The sequence below is a fragment of the Dryobates pubescens genome, chromosome 11 (genome assembly GCF_014839835.1).
Source record: "Dryobates pubescens isolate bDryPub1 chromosome 11, bDryPub1.pri, whole genome shotgun sequence".
Lineage (NCBI taxonomy): Eukaryota > Metazoa > Chordata > Aves > Piciformes > Picidae > Dryobates > Dryobates pubescens.
The window spans coordinates 6,645,996-6,668,284 of record NC_071622.1 but is presented as its reverse complement, the minus strand read 5'-3'; the positions used below and the strand labels follow the sequence as shown (position 1 = coordinate 6,668,284).

The following is a 22,289-nucleotide window of genomic DNA, read 5'->3' as shown; positions in this document are numbered from 1 at the left end:
TAGATAGAATAGATTAGAACAGAACAGAACAGGTTGGAAAAGACTTTTGAGCCCAACCTATCACCCAACACCATCTAATCAACTAAACAATGGCACTAAGTGCCCCATCCAGGCACTTTTTAAACACTTCCAGTGATGGTGACTCCACCACTTCCTTGGGCAGCACATTCCAATGGCAAATCACTCTTTCTGGGAAGAATTTCTTTCTAACACCCAGCCTAAACCTCCCCTGGTGCAGCTTGAGACTGTGTCCTCTTGTTCTGGTGCTGGTTGCCTGGGAGAAGAGACCAACCCCCACCTGGCTACAACCTCCCTTCAGGTAGCTGTAGACAGCAAGAAGGTCTCCCCTGAGCCTCCTCTTCTCCAGGCTAAGCAACCCCAGCTCCCTCAGCCTCTCCTCATAGGGCTGTGCTCCAAACCCCTCCCCAGCTTTGTTGCCCTTCTCTGGACACGTTCCAGCAACTCAACATCTTTCCTAAACTGAGGGGCCCGGAACTGGACACATTAACTGAGCTATTTGGTAGCCTTGAAGGTCACAGATGCGCCTTAACCCACAGGGTTTATAATATTCAAAACAAAACTGTGACTATAGTGGAAAATGAGATCTAGTGATTAATACTCATTGTGGAAAAAAAAAAACCCAAGCCAAACAGCAATGTTTGCTGCTCAGGATAGCTGTGACTGGCTGATATTTTGGGTGCATCTGACCAAAAAGCTCTCAAAGGCAATGATGGAACAGGGTCAAAACCAAATTAGAACTAAAAATATTGCAGGCAGGGGTGTTCCCAGGCTCTGCTCATGTTCCCACTGTCTCTGGCTCTCTGCCTGGTTCAAGAGAAAGTCTCTTTCTTGAGAATGTCAGAAAAGTGATTAATCATTATTACAAATGCACTTGTTTTTCCTCCCCTATGACTGCTTTCCTGCTACGCTTTTTTTTGCTGCTCTACAATGTTTCTACAGTTGGGAACAGAAACTAGGAGGTCATCTTGGTAAGGGTTGGCATGGGGAAATTGAATAAGTTGATTTTTTTTTTCCCTCCCCAAGGGCTTCTGGAAAATCTCAGTAAATTCAGAATTTTAGATTTTTTTCCCCCATCAGCTTCATCAAGCATCAAATGGGACCTCTGGCCAAGATGGAAAAGCCCTTGATGTTGTTAGCAAAAAGAAGTTTCACCATCTAAGTGATGTTGAAACTAGCCTAAGGGAGCAGCACAGTAGATGAATAAGCTTTGTTCCTCTACTTCTCTGATAAACGCTTCTCTGGCACCTTCTTGAGTACAGCCCACCATGGCTAGACCTAAAGAAAGGTGGTCAGAAAGCCTGATGAGAATAGAATAGAATAGAATAGAATAGAATAGAATAGAATAGAATAGAATAGAATAGAATAGAATTGAATTGAATTGAATTGAATTGAATTGAATTGAATTGACCAGGTTGGAAAAGACCTTTGAGATCAAGTCCAATCTCTCACCCAGCACCATCTAATCAACTAAACCATGGCACCAAGCACCCCATCCAGTCTCTTCCTAAACACCTCCATTGGTGACACCACCACCTCCCTGGGCAGCACATCCCAATGGCCAATCACTCTTTCTGTGAAGAATTTATTGCTAACATCCAGCCTAAGCCTCCCCTGGGGCAGCTTGAGACTGTGTCCTCTTGGGAGAAGAGACCACCCCCCACCCTGCTACAACCTCCCTTCAGGTAGTTGTAGAGAGCAATAAGGTCTCCCCTGAGCCTCCTCTTCTCCAGGCTAAGCAACCCCAGCTCCCTCAGCCACTCCTCATAGGGCTTGTGCTCCAAACCCCTCCCCAGCTTTGTTGCCCTTTGTGCTGTGGGAGCAGGATGTGGAGACCATTACCCCACCAGGTCCTCACAGCCCACCAGCGAGAGGACTTGAGTAGGAAACAGGTCAGGCTGCTCGTATTTTCACCCCTGCCAGTGGGTTCAGCTAGCTGTTAAGGAAGAATTTACAAAATAAATTATCCTTGATTTTTTTTTTCCCTTTTTTTTTTTTCCCTTTTTTTTTTATTAGTGGAGTATGAAAACAGGCAATCATTTTACAGGACTGGCACAATTGGTACATAGCATCATGCTGCAGCTTTTTGGAAATGAATAGAAACTCTTTTGTTTGGTTTTGTTTTGTTTTGTTTTGTTTTTCTTCTTCTTCTTCTTCTTTCACCTACCAGAATAAATAAATATGATACACATTGGAGTTCCTCAATAGTGAATTCTAAAGCACAAGGTCTTACACTACAGCTCAATTTTACAGCGATCTGTACAGTATATCACTTTGATTTCCTTTTGTTTTGTTTTGTTTTGTTCTCCATTAAAAGCCTTTGTTCCTTTGCAAGATAGGTTTGACACACAAACACAGTTACACTTTGGAGCTAACTGTATGCCTTGGGTCAAAAGCTGGGGGTGGGGAAGGGAGGATGGCGGGGGGGAAATAAATTGATTGCCTCCTGGCATGAGAAAATAAACCCCAAAAGGTATTTTGCATCGCACGGGCACATCTAAAGTTCTGCTGTGCGAGGTGGCCCTGCTCGATTGCTTAGAGCAGGTAGAAAAGGCTTTGGCCGCTCCTAGGGCATCAGATGCACTCTTTAACTGACAAAGGGTTTAATGTGTGTCTGTCTTAAGGAGCTTTCACAGAGGGCTTTCAGCTTGAAGCTCAGACTATTAACCCCCAAAATTCCGTGGTTTGGTTTGTGTGTGAGAAGTCGTGTGTTCTTTATCAATGACGTCTGAGGGCTACTTCGCCCTTAGCTGTGGCGTTGCTCCACTGAAATCAGCGCAATTATTCCACTACGGCATCGCAGCAGTGATGAGGGTTTTACTTTCTGTAGTGTCTGCGTCTTACTTTGCAAGTCCTAGAAGATTCCTCTGAAGCCAGCGAGATTGTGTGACCTGGGACATGTCCTGGACTCTGTACGGGGTCCTGAGGCCACTCTCAGCGCTGACATTAACGAGATCCCTCGTTAGTGAGAGAGGCATCCATGTGCAAAAGAGGTGACATCAGCATCTCGGCTTTTAAAGCTCTTCCCCAGGCAGCATGGGAGCAGGAGGGCCGCGCAGACATCGCTGCTATCTGTTGCAGCTGGGAATGAAGTAACACATGTACAAAAAGTCCGTGGAAAACAGAGGACATTAATCATTACCGGGCTGTTTTGTAACATGGTGGGAAAGTGACACGCACACATCAGAGCAGGGGAATTGTTTGTTTGTTTGTTTGAGCTTGCTTTTCTGGAAATGCGTTTGTTTGGGGTTTGTTTTGGAGCGGTGTGTTTGTTACACCAACCTTGCCTTACGGCTCTGCTATGGGTTTGGGCTGAGAGCAGCCTTACTCGGAGAAACAGCTTGCTTTCACTCTATAGGAAGGAAAAAAACCCCAACCGAACCAGAAGATGTATTATGTTGCTCCAGAACAGATCATAAAAAAATCAGCAAGGGGCACATGGAGGGGTGAGGAGGGAGGAAGAGAAAAATCAACATAGCATGTAAAAAACAGCAGGAAAATCCTGTAATTGACTCTTTCTTTCTTTTTTTTCCCCCCTAGCTTAATTGAGTTATGTTTCATAGCTACTGTAATTAAACTATGGTGGATTTGAACTTGCATTTCCTTTTCCACAGGAGTTTGTTTAATCCTTTATGTACAAACTCTTCAGAAGCCTCCTGAAATTGCTCAGAATTGTCATGTCGGTGGAAGGCCCACAGCTAGCAGACAGGGGCAGAGGTAGGATAGGATAGAATAGAATAGAATAGAATAGAATAGAATAGAATAGAATAGAATAGAATAGAATGGGATAGCATAGGATAGCATAGAATGGGATAGCATAGGATAGGATAGGATAGGATAGGGTAGAGTAGAGTAGAATAGGATAGAATAGAATAGAATAGAATAGAAAAGAAATAGAATAGGGTAGAGTAGAGTAGGATAGGATAGGGTAGAGTAGAGTAGAATAGGATAGAATAGAATAGAATAGAATAGAATAGAATAGGATGTGATAGCATAGGATAGGGTAGGGTAGAGTAGAGTAGAATAGAATAGAATAGAATACAAATAGAATAGGGTAGAGTAGAGTAGGATAGGATAAGATAGGATAGGATAGAATAGAATAGAATAGAAATAGAATAGGGTAGAGTAGGATAGGATAGGATAGGATAGAATGGGATAGCATAGGATAGGGTAGGGTAGAGTAGAGTAGAATAGAATAGAATAGAATAGAAATAGAATAGGGTAGAGTAGAATAGAATAGAATAGAAATAGAATAGGGTAGAGTAGAGTAGGATAGGATAAGATAGGATAGGATAGAATATAATAGAATAGAATAGAATAGAATAGAATAGAATAGAATAGAATAGAATAGAATAGAAATAGAATAGGGTAGAGTAGAGTAGGATAGGATAAGATAGGATAGTATAGGATAGAATAGAATAGAATAGAATAGAATAGAATAGAATAGAATAGAATAGAATAGAAATAGAATAGGGTAGAGTAGAGTAGGATAGGATAGGATAGGATAGGATAGGATAGGATAGAATAGAATAAGCCAGGTTGGAAGATGCCTTCGAGATCATCATGTCCAACCCATCATCCAACACCATCTAATCAACTAAACCATGGCACCAAGCCCCCCTTCAAGTCTCCAGTTCCCTCCTCTGTGTCCACCCACTTTGGTCTTTCTTCAGCAAAACCAAGCATCTGTTTGGGCTGCCTGTGGTGGCAACAGGGTGGTAGAGCTGGGTAGAATTCTCTACATGGTGAAATATCTAAGTGAGAAATGAGATGTGGGGAGGATCTGCTTGCTGGGAGAGCTTTTGTGTTTTCTGTGGACTGCCAGGGACTGAGTTCAAAGCATTACATGGACCAAATGATGATTTTGGGGGGCAAAAATTCCCATATTTCTACTTCTTCACCAAAAAAAGAAGAAGGAAAAGGGGGGAAATGAGGCTCCCTCTCTGCCCCCTACCCCACATCATCATCGTTACTGGATGCTTTCTCACTGGCATTATTTAATATTACTCCTGCACTGTTTAAGTATCTCCTTGATTTTATGAACTATCTCCCAGGCTTTTCTTGCAGAGCAGAAGAAATTTAGCTGCAAATTCCTAGCCTGAATATTGTGACCTGTTTTGTCCTGGGTCCTGATCCTGCAAGAACCATAGTTAAAGCCTTTAAAAATATGGTAAGTAGGGTTTGGAGCCGTAGCTGGCTCACCAAAAGCAGGCAATGTAAGCAAAGTCATAGGAAGGGGAAAAGACTAGAAGAGGAAATCTCCAGATGCATAGCCTCTTTCAAAATAGGAATGAGCAGACTTTTGTTTTCCCCCCAGTCTCTCTCCATCATTCTTGTCAAAGGACTGGGTGTATTCTTTTTGCATCCTCCCTGCCATGCTGTGCATTTGTTGACTTTCCCTCCATGCATTGAAGCAATCAGCTTGGTCCTCTGCATTACAAAATGCAAAATTTTGCTCCTCTTATTTCACATTTATCTCCCTGCAGCTGAAACAGTACCAGAGATGCCCTGTTCTGGTACCGGCGTGGCACAGCAGTCAGAGAAGATAGATAGCACATTTCCCCCTTCCCCCCCATCATAGTTCATCCACACGATGAGGCAGGATCTCTGGGTTATTATCCAGGCCTTGTATGCCTGTGGCAGAAGAAACTGTGTTCTGTCACAGAATCAGAATGACACAGAATCACCAAGGTTGGAAGAGACCTCAAGGAACATCGAGTCCAACCTGTCAGCACAGACCTCATGACTAAACCGTGGCACCAAGTGCCACGTCCAATCCCCTCTTGAACACCTCCAGGGATGGTGACTGTCCAGCTGCACTGTTTGTTAAAATACATTAGATCTCTGCCTGGACAGTGAGGGGAGGGGAAATTCATGCCATTCAGTTTCTGAGACTCCATCAACAACCTCACTTTCCTAACCAGCTAGGGCCAGTGGAAGGAAAGAGAGCAAGCAGAGCTCACAGTGCAAATCAGAGGAGATTGGCAGTCCTTCCCACCTGAAAGAGATGTTCTGGTTTGTGAAGTTCTAAGAGGAATGATTCAGAATCACTCCCCTTGATCTGATCTTCCCACTATATTTACAGGCTTGAACTGGATGGGGGGTGTGGAGGGGAGGTTCTCCCTGTGATGGTTTTTTGGTTTCTTGGTTTGATGGTTTGAGTTTGGTTTTAGGTTTGGGTTTGGTTTTAGTTTTGGGTTTGGTTTCAGTTTTGGGGTGGTTTTTTTGGTCTGTTTGTTTGAGGATTTTGTGGCTTTTTGGTTTGGGTTGGGGGTTTTTTGTTGTTGTTTTTTTTGGTTTTGTTTTGGGGTTTTGTCAGAGACAGCCCCAAAGCCTAGAAGCATTAGAAGGCTATGTGCAGGAATCACTTTGTGCAGGGATTTCATTGTGAAACTTTTGCAAGTGGGAGCCTAAATTTTTGCCTTTTTCATTTTTTTTTTGCATTTCCAAATAAATTTTGGCTTGACCTCTTCAGCTTGCTCCCACTGTGGATGTTTCATTTTGACCATGAGAAGACAAACACCAAACTTGGCATAAAGTACTTCTGGGACATACACATTTAAGCCAATTTTTTTTTACCCCTCCCTTTATTTATTTTGAAATGGTAGATATTTTCATCCTGATTTAGAACGGGAGAAATAATCTCCACAGAAGAAATATCCACCTGCCCTGATCTAGGACCAGCTGCATCTTAGTGCCATGCACAAGCAGATGAGGATGACAATGAACCAACAGCCCCAGGGACAAGTGGAGACTTGGAAGTCTCCTCTCTGTTTGCTTTCTGAGATGTGCTGGCCTCATTCTGATGTCTGTAGTTTTCATTGGCACGCCAGATGCTCTGTCTGGGAAGTTCCTAGTAGCTGCTCCAAGCATGCTGTGAGGATGTCAGCAATGCCATGGGGAACAAAGAAGATGAAGCATCAGGGTGGGTTGAGATATGTGAAGATGGGGAATGATTGATTTTTGCACCAGGGCATGGGGAAGAGTTTCCCCCCATGGCTCAGTGAGGAAGGCCTAGTTTCTTTCCAGAGGATTGTGGCAAATCTAATGTCCCTGTCCCTGCCTTGCAGAAGTGGGGCATAAATGCAAGTATTTTGGCCTTCCTGTGACAGATGCTGTGGTATCCATCATGAGCTGTCTGCCCTGCTCTGAGCTGACAGTTCCCTTTCTGGCCCCAAGGTAGCTGGGCAGAGGACAAATGCCCATCGTACCTGGGATGCCACAAGAGCAACTATGACCTTCTCTTCTCTGCCTGAAACACCCACTGACATGAGTTGCAGCTTCATGGGCATCTTGTATTGTTTAAAGAAGAGCTGAAGTCCAGGTCTGACCTCACTGCCAGTTACCACACCCTAATCCACTCGATCAGCGCAGTCTAGACTGGCACCAGGGAGCAACATCAGAAGGGACGTTAATTAGATCTGCAGTTGCTCTGCTCTGGCAAAGCAACTCCATAGTCTAGAAATGTGCTGAGGTTAGCAGGAGGCAGAAAGAAAACAGTGGTGAATATAACTTTTTGAGGAAGGAGGCAGGGAAAAATTAAAGCTTTGTTCTGTTGTCCCTTGTTTGGGTGACAGGCTGCAACAAAAAAAAAAAAGAAAGCTGGGACTCTCAGAGGATCTTTTTGGACACAGTAAATGTACTTTGGTGGGTTTAATTTGATCAGTCTCCTCTGAAAGTAGCAGCCAAAGAATCTGCTTCCTACTAATACATTTGGTTTTGGCAAAGTGAAGAATTCTGCTGGTGACAGGGGCTGATTTCACAAAGTTGGGAAAACTACAGCAGGAGAAACTCCCCAAAATGAAGTATTCAGCAGAAGAGAAGTGTTTAATGAAGATACTCTGTTTTCCTTGGAAGCTGGGGCAGATGATGAGCTTGCCCCCTCCAAGGGTCTGCTCCTGCTGCAACTTACCAAGGAACAAAACATAGTTTGCCATCAAACTTGGCCATTCTCACATCTCTATTTGCAGGAATTAGATGCATTTTTGAGAGGCATTAATGGAGTGGAGAACACTCCCCCATGTTTGGAGAGAGAATCTGAGCCCTGGTTTCTGCCCTGGTATGAAGCAATGTGGGAGTGAGAGGGGCCATAGGCTCTGGGTCTACACTTCATGGTTAAATCAAGTATGGGCCTGCTGATTCCCTGCAGTGAATTAGCACAGCTCTGCCCAGTGTGTTGGTGGCAGACCCAGCTGAGAACCTTAGGACTGAAACACAGAGACTGACTGGCAGCGTTAGAGATTAGATCTGGATGCCATCCCTCCCTAACCTTCAGCAGTGAGCTTGAAAGGAATTATTTGGTTTGGCTAAACCCCCGTGATTTAAAGTTGGCAGGAGCATTGCCTCTCAACAAGGAAACCCACCCTAGGTTGAATGATGGATTTCCCATGAACTGAAGCTGAAACTATTCACTGAAATGATTTTGTAGCTGCTGGTGGATTTTGATTACTTGCAAACTTGGAGGTTTTGGCAAGCTTATCTATTCCACCTCAGCTCCAGCAAATACAGAGAGAACATAAAGCCCCTGCTGACCATCTGCTTTGCCCCCAGCATTCTGGCATTTTCCACTTGCTACATTTTCACTTGCTAACCAGTTTCTGAAGCTGCAGGGCTTGAGAGCTGAGTTTGGTGATCAGAGGTTGGTATTATTGGTTTTTTTTTCCCCTGGACACAGCTTGCATCAATCAAGGTTTTGTCAAAGACCCATATCATTCATACTGTATGAACACACCAGGAGTTCATACAAAGTTTTTATTACTCTCTATTGTCAAAGTTAGAGCAAAATGCTGTCCAACAAGAAAACCCCATAATTTGTAAACTGAGGAGTCTGCACGTCACTGAAGATCAAAGAGGCAATACTCCTCAGGATCACAGGCTCACAGGAAGTCAGGGGTTGGAAGGGACCAAAAGAGATCATCGAGTCCAACCCCCCTGCCAGAGCAGGACCATACAATCTAGCTCAGGTCACAGAGGAATGCATCCAGATGGGCCTTGAAAGTCTCCAGAGAAGGAGACTCCACAACCTCTCTGGGGAGCCTGTTCCAGTGCTCTGTGACCCTTACGGTTAAAGAAGTTCCCCCTTGTGTTGAGGTAGAACCTCCTCCTGCGCTGCAGCTTACATCCATAGATCGTAAGTAATCCTGTGAATCTGGCTTTCATTTTTTCTCCCCAGCCAGCAGCATTTGGTCAAGGTTTTGTCCTCTGTCTTTCAAGAAGTGCTATTAAAGTGTAAACAAAAGATGCTTGCCTTATAGGAAGTGCTTAAGCAGGAAATTCACCTTCGTATCATTTCCCGACTGTTACAAAATCATCTTGAGCAGAGAAGGGAGAAGCGGAGCGGCGAAGTGCACGGTCGTTTCTCTTCGTCATAAACAGCTTTGGGATGCTGACCCAAGAGGAGCAACTAGCTAGGGGCTGAAGTGGGGGAGAGGCCTGATTTGTATCTTTGATGCTAGCTACTAAAATTGACAAGGAAGGGGAATAAAAGCAAAAAAGAGGTCACAGTTCTGTAACACTGACAGTAACACACGGGCGCTGGGTGCTGTCAACATTATAAACTATATACAAGACAAAGCAGGGCTCTTTCTTCTCCCAAAGGACACAGCAACAATGGGAAAGGTGTATGGAACAGTTGGCACATTGTCATGGGGGGAGGGGGGGAGGAAAGGGGCCTTCTCCTGAATGTTACAGGCTTAACTCACAGTGGCCCAGAGGACAGTCCATCTGTCTAAACACACATCCTCTCCCCCTTCCTCTTAAATATTTTGTGAAGACCAGGCCGGTAGCAATGTCTGATGGTGCTAACCACGGTGTCAATAGACGCAGTTTTCCCTGAAAGGGAGCACCTTACTCCAGGAAGAGATGAGGTGGGACCTGGGGGTTCAGGGAGTGACATGTCAAGTGCCAAGCTCTGGTGCATCTTCTCATGGGCAACGGTAGCTCGTGTGGCAGTCAGTTGGGCAGGGTGTCAAGCCCGAGGGATGCTGCGTGCTGCTTTGCCCGGAGCCTTAGGTTCTCAATACTCGTTGTTTTACTGTTCAGGCTTGGGAGGGAGCTGGAGGCCTGCAGGATGGGCGAGGACCAGACCTGCTGAGCGTGGGACAGCGACTGGTAATACGACTGACAGTGCAGGGAGCTCAGCGGAGCCATGTTGACGTTCATGCCCAAGTAGGGCATGGCAGAGGGTGTCCCCATTTCGAAGGAGGAGTAATGGACCAGGTTGTTGGTGGCTGCCATGTGCTGGCGGAATTGCTCCTGTAGGCGGAAGAGGCTCAGGGGCGAGGAGGAGTAGGAGTGAGTCTGAGCCAGGCCACTGCTCGATGAAGGCGTCACAGTTGCGCTGATAGGGGACTCTGCAGCAGGAGACAGAGGGGAGGGAGGTTATGACTACAGGCTGGGTGCACGTGCTGATCTGTACCCCAGCAGGATTCAAACTGCATCATGGGCTTTTCTCTTGCATCAGGAGGGCAAGCAAGAGGGGTTCTGTTAGCTCAGGAGAGCTAAACATGTCTGCTCCATACTTAGCATCTTACACCACAGAATTGGGGCTAACCTCTTTGCTATGTCTTTCCCACTGCTGCTGGATGCTGTTCTCCCCAACCTCTAACCTGAGCAGAAGGCCTTTACTCTTTCTATGCTCCTGCTATGACAGACATCATGCCCTCTGTGAGTCATCTTTAGTGCTGGGGACAAGAAGGCAAGTCTGGACAGCCTACTGCAAGCACCCATGCCATACGGAATAGGGACTACACACAAACACCGTCGTGCCCCCTTGGAAATGCCAACTCCCACTCAAGATGCTGCTCCTCACCTGATTTTGGGCTTGCTCTCTTGCAGTTCAAAGCCTTGCTGTCCACATCAGGGCTCTTGTCCACTTTAGCCTCATCCAAGGTGCTCTTAAACTCCTCCTCTCTATCAGTCTGGTCCTCAGGTGCTGACTCGCTGGCCGACTGCTCCGACAGGGTTAGGTTGAGGTCTGCGCTTACCTCGCTTGGGAGGCTCTGGACCTTCTCAGTGTCTGGGGTAGTGACCTGGGTCTCCAGCACGGGTGGCTCAGTCTTTCCCTCGCTGCGGTTCCCCTCACAGTCCTTCTGCTTCTGCAGCTGCTCCTTCTGCAGGCTACGCTGCTTCTTCCGGAACTTGGCTCTCCGATTCTTGAACCAAACCTTCAACGCCACAAACAGTAAGGGGGAAAACTGATGAGAATCCTGCTTAGCACCAAATTCAACATCATTCAGCCTGGGAGCTTCAGGGGAACCCCAAAGCAGTGGAACACCTCTGCTGTAAGGATAGGCTGAGGGAGCTGGGGTTGTTCAGCCTAGAGAAGAGAAGACTCCAGGGGCATCTTATAGCTGCCTTCCAATACCTGAAGGGATCCTACCGGAAGGCTGGAAAGGGACTTTTCTTAAGGGTGTCTAGTGACAGGGCAAGAAGGAATCATTTTAAGATGAGGGAGAGTAGGTTTAGCCTGAATCTTAGGAGGAAGTTCTTCAGTATGAGGGCAGTGGGACTCTGAAATAAGTTGCCCGAGGAGACTGTGGATGCCTCCTCTGTGGGGATTCAAGGCCAGGTTGGATGAAGCCTTGAACAGCTTAGTCTAGTTGAGAGGTGTCCCTGCCCATGGCAGGGAGGTTAGAGTAGATGATCTCTAAGGTCCCTTCCAACCTAAGCTATTCTATGATGCTGTGATTATGATTCTGAGTAACAAGGTACTGCCAGACCACTGTGCCCAAATGCCATTCCACTTTGTTGGATCCTAGAGCTCTGCCTGTTTTAGTGCTTCTACAAAAGGCACAATAAATAGATTTCAAGAAATGTCCAGCCTTTGTGTTGATTCTTTAAAGCCATTCCACCTGGTGGTGTATTTTTGGTGGCTTCTTTTGCTAAACTGGTCAGGCTTTTGTATCCCACCAAGTCTGAAGCCATTATATTGGCTTACAGCACAGTGCTCTGTTAGTTTCTGAAGCCATTCATTTATATGTACACCAAAACTACGGTAGCAACACACAAAAAGGTGTTGTTACAGGCTGTTGTCTGGGAACTGAATTTGGGGTAGGAGGAGAGGATCCATACTTTTAAAACTTCCAATTCATGGATTGAAAGAAATGTTTGCAATTTTTCCCCCCCCCCCAGTGTGGTTTGGTTAGTTAGGGGAGGAAAGAAGAATCTTGAAGATCAAGATGGACTGACAATTATAGAAAGCAACTGGGTTTCTTTTCTACTACTGCTTATCCACTTCACACTGAACAACTTGCTGTTTAAGTCTTTTAAAGGCCAGCAATGCAAGAACCTCACCACCAGCAGGTTATGAAACATACTGGGCTAATTGAAGCTAAAAAAACCCCACAAACAAGCAAACAACAAACAATCAACCGATCAAACCACAACACCAAACTAATCCTTGGCCTGAGATGTTACAAATATTGACAATGGTGGAAAAGAGCAGCTGGAAATACTTGGGTTTCTGCTCTTCTGAGAGAGCCAGAAAAGCCTTGCAAATAAATAAATAAATGGACTTCTGCTGATGCTTCTAAAATTCTCCCCAAAGAACTGTGGAAGAACAAATGAAAACCAGTATACACTTCAGACAACCCTAAATGTGAAAAATGTGCATGTGGATGAAGAATTTCTTTAGCAGATGTGTGAGTTTGGATGATTTTATTCTCTCTCCCTCCCTCTGCCTTTGGGCACCTTTTTGGGGGGGGCCTTCCTGCCCCCAAATCTTTGCTGACACTGGGAGAATCTTAAAAGGTCAAGAGCAGCCCTCTTGGCACTCCACTATACCCCTTTAAACATCTCCACTCCAAATCAGTACCTGAACTCTGGCTTCAGGTAGGTTTGTGCACATAGCCAACCGCTCTCTCATCACCACATCTGGGTAGTGAGTCTTCTGGAAGGTCTTCTCCAGTGCCTCCAGCTGCTGGGCAGTGAAGGCCGTGCGGCTTCGCCTTTGTTTGCGGTGCTGGGATCCATAACGTGCCTCCAAAATGATGTCTTGAAATGTACAGCCGTTGGAAGACAAGAAAAGTGGCCAATTTAATTATTGGAACTTGTATGCTGACAGGTGAATAAAGCACTTGCTAATACCAGACACACTTGCAAAACATTTCTTTTTCATGGTTCTGGATCAAATAAAACACACACACACGCACACACTTTGCTGGTTAACTGAGGTGTATGAGGAGAGAAAAGCCTCTGATTAGAAATTCCATCACAGGGAGGGAATCTCTTTCTGTGATGGCTGTGCAAACTGTTGAGAATCCAAAGCTTAATTTGGTTCCAATAAGCCAATCTATAGAATCACAGAATCATAGAATCAATGAGGCTGGAAAAGACCTCAGAGATCATCCAGCCCAACCTATCACCCAACACCATCTAATCAGCTAAACCATGGCACTAAGTGCCCCATCCAGACTCTTCTTAAAACCTCCAGGGATGGTGACTCCACCACCTCCCTGGGCAGCACATTCCAATGGCCAATTACTCTTTCTACAGAATCATCCTGCCCCAGCCTCGGTGAGGCAGGGCACGCAGATGCCCAGCCCCCACTGTGGGCAAAGAGACCATCTGGCTTGCGGCAGTCCTGGGCACCAATATAGGCTGGGCAGCGACTGGCTTGAGAGCAGCCCTGTAGAAAAGGACTTGGATGAGAAGCTCAACATGAGCCACCAGTGTGTACTTGCAGCATCTTTCTTGAAGAAACAATAGCAAAATCAAGGTGGGGAGATTCACTGTTGTAATCAGGAGAGGGCCCCCAACATTATGCTATGTTCCCCTTGAAGCCAAGGGCAGAGCTTTGGTAGGCTTCAATGGTGCTATGACGCTGTGCTGATTGGTGGGAATGAGTCCCCGCAGCTCAAAGACAGCTGCTTCTAGCTCACTTTGTTGGCTGCAGCTGCATTAGAAGATATGCATCTCTCCAAAAACCTGGCCCCTTCTTCAGTGTCTTGTATGGAGCTCACTGTAGCCTTCAAAGCATCTTGGAGTGCTCCTCTGGGCTCCAGTTTAGGAAAGCACTTCAACTGGTGTGCTTATGCATATTTAGCTTGAAACAAGTGCTTTACCGAGTAACGACACTCTCCAGCATCTGGGGTGGAAATGCCAGCTAGGACCAAGTCCAGCCCCACTGACTGCAAGCCCAGAACTTGTGTGCTGAGCTCTTCTTAGTAGAGGAGCTATACTCACAAGGTCTGACTTTGCAAACTGTGCTTGCAAAAATTGAGGGCAGAGAAGAAATTCAGGCCGGAGGAAATGTGAGGCCAACAGTAAAGCGCTTCTTGCTTTCCCAGAGGCTTTGTTATTGCACAACACTTAGTGGGAGTAGAAAGATCTTAAATCAATGAAAATAAGTTATTTTAAAATGAGAAAAAAACAACAATTAAAAATCCCTTATTATGCAAGTTGGGACACGCTGTGCTACAGCTTTGGAATGAAACAGTCTGGCAAGACATTTTCTCTCAAAGAGGAAATGCAGAAAGAGCAATGTCTGGCATCATCCTTAATTCAGTTAAGAATGTGACTTCCAGCAGAAGGGAGGAATGGACACCTAAGGAAATAAACCCTAACAGGGAGAAAAGTCGACATTATCAGCCAGACGAAGGCTCTTGCTGCTGTTTGTTTGGGCCTTTGTTACTATCGTGGCACGCATCTAAACAACAAAACAAAACCTGCTGTCAGACCAGCCCCAGAACCACACAGCCAGGTTCCAAATACGTTGGGTAACGAGCGTGGCAAATCAGCTTTGCGCCGCTCGAGCATTCCTCTTCCAAGCTTCCAGCAGTTTCATTCTGGGTCAGCGTTCGCAGCGCCTTCCTGAGCGACTGCCAAGGCTGCGTGGTTTTGGCAACCTGGAAAAGACGTGAGCAGGCTAAATGTCTTTGGCCAAATACAATACAGAGTGGGTCACACACCGCAGACTTTCGTGTTCAAGGTATCGTAGCCCTTTGGGGAATTCCAATGCTGGCAATACCTGCCAGTTTGGAGGCAAAGAGACCATCTGGGTCGGGGCAATCCCAGGCACCGATATAGGCTGGGCAGAGACTGGCTTGAGAACAGCCCTGGAGAAAAGGACCTGGGGGTGATGGTGAATGAGAAGCTCAACATGAGCCACCAGTGTGCACTTGCAGCCCGGAAAGCAAATCACATCCTGGGCTGCATCAAGAGAAGCAGAGCCAGCAGGTCATGGGAGGTGATTCTCCCCCTCTGCTCCCCTCTGGTGAGACCACACCTGGAGTACTGTGTCCAGTTCTGGAGCCTCTATTACAAGAAGGATCTGGAGGTGCTGGAAGGTGTCCAGAGAAGGGCCACGAGGATGAGCAGAGGGCTGGAGCACCTCTCCTATGAGGACAAACTGAGGGAGTTGGGGCTGTTCAGTCTGGAGAAGAGAAGGCTCCCAGAAGACCGTATTGTGGCCTTCCAGTATCTGAAGGGGGCTACAAGAAAGCTGGGGAAGGGCTTTTGAGGGTGTCAGGGAGTGATAGAATTAGAGGGAATGGAATAAAACTAGAAAAGGGTAGATTCAGATTGGATGTTAGGAAGAAGTTCTTCCCCATGAGGGTGGTGAGACACTGGAATAGGTTGCCCAGGGAGGTGGTGGAAGCCTCATCCCTGGAGGTTTTTAAGGCCAGGCTGGATGTGGCTCTGAGCAACCTGATCTAGTGTGAGGTGTCCCTACCCATGGCAAGGGAGGTTGGAACTGGATGATCCTTGAAGTCCCTTCCAACCCTAACAATTCTATGATTCTGTGATCCTTGGCGCATTCAGACACAGCTTGCAGTGCAGCCAGGGGATGTCCCAGGACAAGACACAGAAGCTACCCTGGAATGTTTCACAAAGCTGACATTTGTGCTTTGAGTATGAGAAGTCAGGATAAAGGACACTGGTTAAACACCCTACCTGCAGGCTGGAATATTCCTGAATTTCTAGAGCAGAGGTTAGACCTCCCAGCTCCCTGGAGGCAGCAGCTCATGCATTAAGTTTGGCCACCCCAACGAGAGCCAGTCGGTGATCATTTCAATGTTTTAACTATGTTCTCAGGCTTTGTGCACGAAGGAGAATATAAATTGCAGGTGAGGCTTTGCAGTTATAATCAGAAACCTCTGTTTTCTGACTTAAGGTCATTTGCTTTTGTGCTGCTTTATTCTGGCTGTCCCTGGAAGGCAAATGAGATCTATGACCTGCGCTGAAAGATATTCAGAAGTAACAGGATGTGAAGCAACTGCAAAGAAACCCAGCTTGTGGGTTAGTAATATCCACAGTGCCAATGATAAGCAGACAAGGGGACTGTGGGACTTACTTTGGAAAGCCTTGCAGATGGCTTATTAATTTTAAAGATAAGAGGTCAGAAAACCAACTGAATCTCCTGGTCTAGAATATGAGAATAGCTTTCTTACTGTATTTTACTTTTAATCTCCCTCTGCTTTTCCCCCAGTTAGGGCCTAAGACATTAGGTCCTTCATGTCAAGAGATCCTTACATCTTGGAAAGGTGCAGCCTGAGACTTAAGGTCTGCAAAGTACATTGTGGAGTTCGGAACTATCTGCTCTCATCTGACCACCTACCCACTGAAAGGGTGAAGGGAGGAGTAGGTAGGAGTAGGGGTTTGGAGCACAAGCCCTGTGAGGAGAGGCTGAGGGAGCTGGGGTTGCTTAGCCTGGAGAAGAGGAGGCTCAGGGGAGACCTTATTGCTCTCTACCACTACCTGAAGGGAGGTTGCAGCCAGGTGAGGGTTGGTCTCTTCTCCCAGGCAACCAGCACCAGAACAAGAGGACACAGTCTCAAGCTGTGCCAGGGGAAGTTTAGGCTGGAGGTGAGGAGAAAGTTCTTCCAAGAAAGAGAGATTGGCCATTGGAATGTGCTGCCCAGGGAAGTGGTGGAGTCCCCATCCCTGGAGGTGTTCAAAAAAGGATTGGATGTGGTGCTTCAAGCCATGGTTTAGTTGTCATGAGGTGTTAGGTATTAGGTAATAGGTTGGACTTGATGATCTCTGAGGTCTTTTCCAACCTGGTTGATTCTATGATTCTATAGCTTAGAGCAGATGTGTAATGTTCACTCAGGGAAGATTGTTCTCTAGAATCATCTCAATGGTATCATTTTGCCTTAGCTTCAGCATAGTGATTGTCAGGTCTGCTCTACCACACTGCATCCAAGCCCTGGTGACGTTGCAGGTGTGGACTGTTTGCGTTGCAGCTGCATTTGATCCTCTCAGCCAGATCTGGATGTTTTGTGGTAGGCTGAAAAGCAGAGCAGCTATTTGCTCTACCACATCCAATAGTGTCTACACTTCTCACTGATGACAAGCAACAGGACTGAAGGGGGTAGGTTTAGGCTGGGTATTAGGAAATACTTCTTCACTGAAAGGGTTATCAAACATTGGAATGGTGGGCCCAGGGCAGTGGTGGAGTCACCATCCCCGGGGGTGTTCAAATGGCACATGGACCTAGCGCTTAGGGACATGGTTTAGTGTTGACCCTTCAGTGCTGGGTTAAGGCTTGGACTGGATGATCTTTGAGGTTGCTTCCAACCAGACACATTCTGTGATTCTGCGAATTCCCCCTACAAATCATAATATACTGTCTGGACTTTGCAGTTACTTTTAATGACGCTGTCTATGTAAGGCTGTTAGACTCATGGCTGAAGATGGAAAACAGATCAGATGCTCGAGAGCAGCAGCTCCTTTCCAACTGTCCCATATTAATAATGCTGTCCCATATGAGTAATGCTCTCCAGATAAAATCATAGGAGAGTTTGAGCATAAAAAAAGCTCTTACATGGAAAGGAAAATGGAACAGAGAGGGGGCTTGCAAGAAAGCATCACCCAAGCCATGGTCTAGGGTCCTTATGAAGAAATAGGTCAAGGTGAGACCCAAAGAAGATCCAAATGAAGATCATTTTCCAAAGTGTTTGGTAGGACAAGAGGTGGAAAATAGTTACAAGAAGGAGCAACATGGAAGAACAAACTGTGGCCTGGGATGACAGGAGATGGTTGTTAGAAGATGCAAGTCCTGAGCCTTTTGGTGGGGGAATCCAATTCACTCTGTGCTGTTATTTACTAACCTTTTTTTCTAGTTATTTTAAGTCCACTTGTTAAAATATATTTCAGTGTCTTTTTAATTCTCTTCTTTCAATGCCATATAGCTGGGCTGCAACCCTTCTCACCTCTGGGCTCCCCAGCTGTGGGATGTCAGTTTGCAGCAGTCAGTCTGCTAGCAGCAGACGTTGGAGGGCACGTGTCTCCTGCAGAGCTTGGCCACACAGCCACTATTCAGGAGCACCCTGTGCCAGTTGGCTCTCTCACACTCCAGCTCCTGAAGAGGAGAAGAGTCTCCTGAAGAAGACTCCTGACCAGTCACCAGTCACTAGTGGTGTCCCCCAGAGATCAGTGCTGGGGCCCCTTCCTGTTTAATATCTTCATTGATGATCTGGATGAGGGGATTGAGTCAGTCATCAGTAAATTTGCAGATGACACCAAGTTGGGAGAAGATGTTGAGCGGTTAGAGGGTAGAAGGGCTCTCCAGAGGGACCTTGACCAGCTGGACAGATGGGCAGAGTCCAGCATGATGGCATTCAACAAGTCCAAGTGCTGGGTGCTGCACTTTGGCCACAGCAACCCCATGCAGAGCTACAGGCTGGGGTCAGAGTGGCTGGAGAGCTGCCAAACAGAAAGGGACCTGGGGGTGCTGATTGACAGTCATCTAAACATGAGCCAGCAGTGTGCCCAGGTGGCCAAGAAGGCCAATGGCATCCTGGCCTGCATCAAGAATAGTGTGGCCAGTAGGAGCAGGGAAGTCATTGTGCCCCTGTACTCTGCATTGGTTAGGCCACACCTTGATCCTGTGTCCAGTTCTGGGCCCCTCAGTTTAAGGGCATTGAGACACTTGAAGGTGTCCAGAAAAGGGCAATGAGGTTGGGGAGAGGTCTGGAGCACAAGCCCTATGAGTAGAGGCTGAAGAAGCTGGGATTGTTTAGCCTGGAGAAGAGGAGGCTCAGGGGAGACCTTATTGCTATTTACAGCTACCTGAAGGGAGGTTGTAGCCAGGTGGGACTTGGTCTCTTCTCCCAGGCAACCAGCACCAGAACAAGAGGACACCAGGGGAAGTTTAGGCTGGAGGTGAGCAGAAAGTTCTTCCCAGAGAGAGTTGTTAGCCATTGGAATGTGCTGCCCAGGGAGGTGGTGGAGTCACCATCCCTGGAGTTATTCAAGAGGGGATTGGACATGGCACTTGGTGCCATGGTTTAGTAGTCATGAGGTGTTGGGTGACAGGTTGGACTTGATGATCTTTGAGGTCTCTTCCAACCTTATTGATTCTATGATTCTACAAGAGTTCCACTCAGTGCAAGCACCAAAAGGTTTGTTGTTTGTTTTCTGCCAAGGAAGGGCAGAAGCCACGAGTTGTTCTTACCAGCCAGTCTCTCTGCCAAGGTGAGGGCGTGCACCGAGGGCCTGTAGTCAGGGGCGTGCTGGGCTTGCTGAGCTGCCTGCTGGTGGAGGTTGTACATGGCGCTCAGCGAGTTCATGGCGTGGAGGGAGTAACCGTTCACTCCATAGTGCTGCATGGTGACATAAACCTGAAAAACAGCAGCCAGAGAAGAGAGGGGCTTAGGAAAATGCTATTCCAGAGTCCTGGTGTCTCAGCAGAGCTTTGAAAATCTTGAGCTCAGGCTTAAACTGCTGCATGCAAGGCTTACTTCCCGACTCCAACAGGTTCTGGAGTCAGGAATCAAAATACCTTCTGTGGAACTAAGGCACCAGAGACATCAGTCTGTTTTCCAAGCTTAAGACCAGTGTCAGATTATATCTCACATATTTTTTGCTGTCTACAACTACCTGGTTGTAGCCAGGTGGGGGTTGGTCTCTTCTCCCAGGCAACCAGCACCAGAACAAGAGGACACAGTCTCAAACTGCACCAAGGGAAGTTTAGGCTTGAGGTGAGGAGAAAGTTCTTCACAAGAGAGAGTGATTTTGCCATTGGAATGTGAAGCTCAGGGAGATGGTGGAGTCACTGCCCCTGGAGGTGTTCAAGAGGGGACTGGATGTGGCACTTGGTGCCATGGTCTAGTCATGAGGTCTGTGGTGACAGGTTGGACTTGATGATCTCTGAGGTCTCTTCCAACCTTGGTGATACTGTGATGTGTCCAAAAAGGGAATGGACGTGGCACTTGAAGCCATGGTTTAGTAGTCATAAGGTGCTGGGTGACAGGTTGGACTTGATGATCTTTGAGGTCTCTTCCAACCTTATTGATTCTATGAGTCTATGATCATTACACCCCAGCCAGCAGCAGAGCAGCACTCAGTGTGGACCAAGCCAGCTTTGTGGGCAGTAATGCTCAGCTGCCCATTGTCAGCAAGACCATCACAGCCAGCTGGAGATTTGTTCATTGCTTTGCTTTCATGATCCAAGAGCAGGACTGGCTCTGCTGGTCAATGGAGGTAGTGAAGCAGAAGTTTGCCTCTACATTTTGCCTCCTCCCTTCCCACTGTCTTGTGAATTGGCTGGGGCCATGATTTGAGCTGGGTTGAGTTGGCCATTTCACAGTATCACAGTATCACCAAGGTTGCAAGAGACCTCAAAGATCATTGTGTCCAACCCATCACCATAGACCCAATGACTAGACCATGGCACCAAGTGCCACATCCAATCATTTCCATGAGCTTTGGCCAGCAGGGCAGTGGTCTCAAAGCTTATTAGGTTCCTGTGTGTTTCATGAAAATCATTTGAGGACACAGAACCTATTAACTGTCCTGGACTGCTGCCAGACCTTAATAGATGCTGAAGAATCCACACTTGGGGCTCAGCCTTGCCAGGAGATACATGGGAGGCCAAGTGTCTTTGACTCCCAACTCACAGAAACCTCTGTTTCTGTCCTAATCCTCCTTGCACAACATTGGCTCTCTACCAAGCTGGCACATTAGGGGAAAAATGAAGGAGGAGAGGAGGGGAATTTTCCCATCCTATACAGTCTTCTGAGGACACTGCCAGGGCTGTTGTGTCTGGAGCCCACTATTTCCACTGAAGCACTTGCTCCAGGAAGATTTTTTTTGTTTGATTGTTAAAACAAACATTTGATTGTTTGCTTATGTGTGGACATGTGTGCCTGATCAAACTCTTCTGGGTGGGCTAGAGAAAGGTGCACCCACTGAAAGATAAAGGAATTAAAAAGCAGGGGACTTAAGGGTGGAGTTGGGATGGGAGGCGATGCTCAGCACATTTAGGGATAAGTGCCTGGCATGCTGTGGTGTAGATGACAGGCAGAGAACTTCCCACCCACTTGTGCAGCAAACATATCCCAAATGCAAGGTGGTGGTGGGTTGAAATTTCCCTCCCCCCTCCCCCCCAACATTTAGTTTGCCAGACCACCTCTGTTGGAAGCAAATGGAAGCTGTATTTACAGGCAAAACTACAATCTGCAAAGAATAGACAGGATTCACAATATTTACACTTAACAAACAACACAGGAACCCCCCCTGGTCAAGAAGACATGGGAAGCTGTCTCTCTGTCCCCCTCCAAGTGCAAAGGGGAGAAAGGAGCAGAGAAAAAGTAGCTGTTAGACTTAACCAAAACAACACGGCCAAGGTCAAGCAGAAGCAGATTAGTATCATAGAATTGTTAGGGCTGGAAGGGACCTCAAGGATCATCTGGTTCCACCCCCCCTGCCATGGGCAGGGACCCCTCACACTAGATCAGGTTGCCCTTCAGAGCAAGGAAGAGAGCAGGGAAGAGATGAAAAGAGAGAAAATTGTTTTGGTACAAGCAGTCTTATAGTGGATAATTCTAAACCATTTCATTGGAGAGATCTCTCTAATTTCTTTTTCACACCCAAGAGTGATTTATTTGCATTTTTCCCTACTTTTCTGCCTGAAATCTGTAACAAAATTTTAAAGGCATAGCCTAAAGCTACCAGTCCAGATTTCATTAAAAACAAGGGGGGAAAAGAAAGGAGGAGAGGAGGAAGAAGGAGAGGAGGAAGGAGGAGAGAAGGAAGGAGGAGAGGAGGAAGGAGGAGAGGAGGAAGGAGGAGAGGAGGAAGGAGGAGAGGAGGAAGGAGGAGAGGAGGAAGGAGGAGAGGGGAAAGGAGGAGAGGGGAAAGGAGGAGAGGGGAAAGGAGGAGAAAATAAAAGGAAAAAAAGGCGGGAAAGGAAAAAAATAAAAGAAAAAAAGAGGGGAGGGGGGGGAAAAAAGAGAGGAACTTTACTGAGTGAATAGAATTAACCAGGTTGGAAAAGACCTTTGAGATCATTGAGTCCAACCTATCACCCAACACCATCTAATCAA

At 46.6% G+C, this 22,289-nt stretch overlaps 1 protein-coding gene across 2 annotated transcripts; it reads right to left on the bottom strand.

Annotated features, from left to right (window-relative positions):
* Window positions 1–9,969: 9,969 nt before the first annotated feature.
* Window positions 9,970–19,586, bottom strand: DMBX1 (diencephalon/mesencephalon homeobox 1). Of its 2 annotated transcripts, none has more exons than XM_009901986.2 (4): window positions 19,420–19,586; window positions 12,833–13,028; window positions 10,829–11,183; window positions 9,970–10,370 (listed from the first exon to the last, which is right to left on the bottom strand). In XM_009901986.2, exons 1-4 carry the CDS (start codon window positions 19,569–19,571, stop codon window positions 9,970–9,972), a joined length of 1,104 nt encoding a protein of 367 aa, XP_009900288.1. In that variant the 5' UTR covers window positions 19,572–19,586. The 2 variants fall into 2 exon arrangements, with proteins under 2 accessions (XP_009900288.1, XP_009900289.1); XM_009901987.2 differs by having other exon boundaries at window positions 12,833–13,011; window positions 19,418–19,583.
* Between the last annotated feature and the right edge of the window lie 2,703 nt (window positions 19,587–22,289).